The sequence below is a fragment of the Brachyhypopomus gauderio genome, chromosome 13 (genome assembly GCF_052324685.1).
Source record: "Brachyhypopomus gauderio isolate BG-103 chromosome 13, BGAUD_0.2, whole genome shotgun sequence".
Classification (NCBI taxonomy): domain Eukaryota; kingdom Metazoa; phylum Chordata; class Actinopteri; order Gymnotiformes; family Hypopomidae; genus Brachyhypopomus; species Brachyhypopomus gauderio.
The window spans coordinates 4,956,213-4,961,212 of NC_135223.1; the positions used below are offsets into that span (position 1 = coordinate 4,956,213).

At 50.2% G+C, this 5,000-nt stretch overlaps 1 protein-coding gene across 1 annotated transcript in view; it reads right to left on the reverse strand.

Annotated features, from left to right (window-relative positions):
- Positions 1 to 5,000, reverse strand: part of triob (trio Rho guanine nucleotide exchange factor b) — a 99,516-nt gene that overhangs the window by 23,036 nt on the left and 71,480 nt on the right. The window contains 1 exon segment of the mRNA XM_076971307.1: positions 4,306 to 4,549. Within this exon segment, the coding sequence (XP_076827422.1) occupies positions 4,306 to 4,549 (244 nt within the window).

Consider the following 5,000-nt stretch of genomic DNA (forward strand, 5'->3'; position numbering starts at 1 on the left):
AAACAGTGGTTTTCATTTGCAGAGAGAGGTGTTGCACATGTAGCCACCTGCACAGCTGCAGACTCGAAGTTTACAAAACAACAGAAGCGTCCATTGATGCCACCCTGTTGATTCAGGGACGCCAAACTTCCGCCAGCCATCGAAACTCCATCAAACGTGGCTGGACGAGCCCTCATAAGCTTTAGAAGAAGCTCACGGCTACGCTCAGAGTCCTTTTGGTCGTCTTTCCTCCAGGCTGGGGAGGGGGTACGGGAAGAGGACGCGGGCACGTTTAAAACTGCCCCCGAACAAACGCAGCTTTCAGCACCGCCGGAGCAGAGTCGCACCTCTCCCAGACGGAGTCGGGCCACCGGACCCTTGCGGTAGACGACTAGTGGCAGAGCTCCAGAACGCAGTTCCACTACATTCCAGTAAGGGCTGCGTGATTTGGCCAAAATATTGTATCGTGATATACTTGAGGGCCAAGTGATGTTGCTATAACATATCGGCAGAAATGTGTGTCGGTGTTTATGTTTTCCATATTCCACAGAATACACACATCGGTATACATAACACAGTGTGTGTTCCTAGGGACTTGTATGCACAACCTTAGTGTTGTTAACTTCGCCCTTCACTACCAGGAGCACACGTGACGTATATTCCCACGTGACACATATTCCCACACGGCAGGCAAAGACTAAGACACTCACATGAGTGAGAATTCAGGCAGGCTGAGGCTAAGGCAGACTAGCACGTAGCATGCGTGTAGCACGTAGCATGCGTGTAACACGTAGCATGTGTGTAGCACGTAGCATGAATGTAGCACTTAGCAAGTGTGACCACATTGAGAAACCACCATACACTAAGCAAGTCACAGCTAATCTGGAGCACGGCTAACGAGCATCGCCCTCTGTTGGCTCAGTGTGGCTTTGAGGGGAGTGGCGTTGAACAGTGGGAGTGGCTTTGGAGAGTGGGCATGGCTTTGAACTGACAGAGACACACCGTTAAGTGCAAATCCTGAGACAAGAGACAAATCCTGCTCCAGTGTATTGTCTCTCACACACACATACACACACTGCACCATCCAACATACAAAAACATGGAGAAATGTCTCGTTCCATAAACTGGCGTAAAAACCAGCGCTTCCTTCCAGCGCGTCCCCGTCAGAGACACGAGCGGGGCTGAGGCAGAGACGGACTCTGAGGAGACGCAGCAATGCCAGGAATGTCGCCCAGACCCCCTGGAGGTCTCGACTCCAGCAGCACACGCGGTGATAATAGGTGCAAACAGGCCCCTAGGGGCTACAAGTAAACCTACGGCCTGCGAATGTAGAAATAACTGCATTTAAGTTCAGTCTCATCGTAAATCATGCCAACACGCCTGAGTGTTGCCCCTTTGTGAATGACACTGTCCAAATCAGAAACACATGAAAGAAACTGCATTTTGAATTCTGAAATTCTGAAAAGACTTTCTACAATAAATAAATTCACTTTAGATGAAGTTAAGCCTTCCCTGACACTCTGTAAACTACAACACAAAGCAGGTTTTGACTAAAAGAACTATTTAGTAATTAATGAATGGCTTAGTAATTAGTGAATTAGTATTATTTAGTAATTATAATTAAGTATATCACCTGTGCCCAGAACCAAGGGCCCAAAGGGGCCCTCCGCTAAATGAGGAAAACGGCGAAACTCAAATGGCAGACGGTGCCGTCGTGATGGTCAGTACGTACCCAAATCCAGCAGCCACACCTTGCAGTTGTCCAGACACTTACTGGCTGAGCTCACTGGACCGGCAGACCACAGAGAGCTCAGAGCATGCGCCATGTGTGGGGAAGGGAGTGCAAAAGAGCTGAGAAGATCCCACTACATACCGCACCACTACATAGCACGAGAGACTGAGAGTGTGAGGGAAAGAGCCTGGCTGAAATAGAGAGGGAGGGAGAGAGGGAGAGAGAGAGGGAGAGAGAGAGAGGGATGGAATGTGAGACAGGCCAAGAGAGTTAGACACAGACAGAGGGGGGAGTGAGAGAGAAAGGGAGAGAAAGAGAGAGAGATAGAAGGAGAGAGACAGAGAGAGAGGGAGGGAGGAAGAAAGAGACAGAGAGAGAGAGGGAAGGAGAGAGGCAGAGAGAGAGGGAGGGAGGAGAAGAGAGAGTGAAAGAGAGAGGGAGGAAGAGAGAGAGGGAGAGAGTAAGAGAGAGACAGAGAGAGAAAGATAGAGGGAAGAAGAGAGACAGAGAGAGGGAGAGAGAGGGAGGAAGAGAGAGAGCTAGAAAGGATTTTTTCCTTGAGGTGGTTTATTTGTGCTAAAATAATCTTTTTATTAATATTTCTGTCTATCTAGGAATTGGGTCCGAGCTCAGACCTCATCAGACCTCATCACAAGGCTTTGCCCGCTATTAATGACTTAAAGATTGTACGACGTGGTAGGCTGAGGGTGAGAGGATGACTGACGGGCACGGCCAGTATCCGGGCTCAGCCGCCGTGCCCAGGCTCGCACCGGCGCTACGGGCCGGATCACAGGGGCGGTGTAGCGGTCCGCACAAAGAGCCCCCTGTTGGAGTGTGTGTTTGGCTAGTTCTGGCGGCTGGGCTGTGGCCAGCAGGGTAGCTTCCTGTTGCCCATGAACACACACACACACACGCGCACACACACACACACATACTACGTGTCTTTCCTTTCCGTACCAATCAACATTCAGGAAAGGATTCCGCTTTTGTTTCCACTTGTGAACTATCCTGAACTGACATTTATTACCACACTGACATTATGAATCATTTTGCTATCCCATGATTCTGTCCAACGGACGGCTCAGTACAAGTACAGCAGCCATGGAGCCCGAATAAAGTTCGGATGATTCTTTTAGCATGATCCATAAAACATGGCATCCTTAAAGGCATTTTTAGTCAGCACTGGCAGGCCGTAGCAACGTTGGGTGGAGATCCCAGATTCTGAATCATGGGCACGGATGCATTCTGTCCCGTGGGGGTCACGACCGCAGGAAAGACGGCAGTCGCGCTAAGTGCTAACAGCTCGATTATCCATAGTAGGAACTGGCCTCTTCAACACGGCTAGTTCCTTACTGTCGAGAATGTCCACGTGATGGCTTGTGGGCTGATTATTAAATTGGCTGTAACTGATTTATTTCGAGGACAATACAACAGCTAATCTGTCTTAGCATCCTGAGGGTGCCTGTCAATCACCCTCAACTACACGGTGCGAACACACAGAAGGCAGGAGGACAGGCTACATGCTAAAGTCTTCGATGTGTTCTGAGGAAGGCGTGGGATTAAATATGGGGACGGACTCGTTTATTAAATCTGAGGGAAGTTAACAGTTGGAAATTATCAACTGCACCAGTCACCCGATGTTCTCTTTGTTATTAAGCTCTGACCAAGAAGTTTTACACACTTCACAGATCTCCTCAGAAGAAAAACCCCCTGTGCTACTCATAAAGGGTCTGACGGTCAGTCACACCACAGAGGCGCAAACACATCCAGGGCACCTTATAAAAATATAAAAACGTGTCACTTCCGGTTAATGTGTAACCGCACATCTTATCTAGTAAAGCCCCTGTGGTCGAGTACTTTAAAGAACTGCTCTCCTGACCCTTGACCCTTGACCTTGACCCTTTGTCATTACTTCAGCTGAGCTTTAGGGATTTCGGGGAATCGCCCTGCAGCTAATCAGCTCTGCGCGGTAACGCGGCCTGTTGCATGGCAACCACGCGGCCAGAGGACCGTTTTGATCTGTTCGTTCCCAGTAAGACCTTAGTCATCCATTCCATGCTTGAGTTAATCTTTTTAACATCTTAATACGGTCACTGGATACACTTGGAAGTTAATGGCAAAACCAAAACATACTGTGACATTCAAATCAAAGATTAGGAGTATGTCAAGAATAATAGAGATTAGCAGTATGTCAAGAATAATAGAGATTAGCATATGTCAGGAATATTCGCCTGAGCACCAACTGCACGGGGTGTCAAAGCTGCTAACGAACACGGTACCCTTTCGCTGTCTGAGTCACTCAGCCCTGTCTGCAAACTGTGTACAAAGAAACAGCTGGAATCCTCCTACCAGCCCGAACACGTCCGTGTAAGACCCTCAGGCTAGGGAGGGGGTTGAAGCACTTTACCGCCAGTCCCTTCACAGGACCGGGCCTTTCAGAGACCATTCCGGGGTCAAAGGAGTGAACGCCCCTCATCGCAAAACGACCCAGGTCACCAAGCAACTCTGAAGAACCGGACTACAGGAGCAGGTCAACACACACGCCTGACCCCACCGCTGCCTGTCCTGGACGCGCGGGGGACGAGGGTCCGTACCTTTGTGGTTGAAGAAGCCCTCCATCTCCAAGCTGCTGCGTGAGTGGGCGATGCAGAGCGTGGCACAGGGCACCAGGCCCTCCTGGGCAGGCGAGCGGTCGGTGGTGCGGACCAGGCACCACTCGGGCTTGTCCTGGGGTCTCTCCAGCAGCTCCACCGTCTGGCCGCGTCGCACGCTCAGCTCCGAGCCGTTCCCCGCCATGAAGTCGTGGATGACCACCGTCAGCTCGCAGCCGCCGGACAGCTGGGGACGGAGACGCACCGCCGGTTAGCAAACCGCAGAGAACAAACACACATGCAGGAGGTGCGTTAAGACACCGGTGACCCTCCTGGACACGAAGTGTTTAAAAAAAAACAGTATAGGGATACTAATTAACGACAGTGCATAAACGAGCAATCCAAACGACACGGAAAATCGTTCAACATGCAAATCCCTGCACAGAATTAATGCAAATCTAAAGCGTAATGCAGTAATCTTATATAAGAAAATACCAAGCATTTTTACAGCAATCTTAACTGCCTTGGAGAACACTGATGGGGAAGAACGAAAACATAAATAACAACAAAGCACAACAAACAAACAGGCAGCAACGATAATCCCGCTAGCGCGCAGGTGACAGCGAGCGGCCGGAGGAACGTGCGTCCAGACGGACGATGGCGCACCCACGGGGGGTGAGGCGTGGACGTGGAGCTGC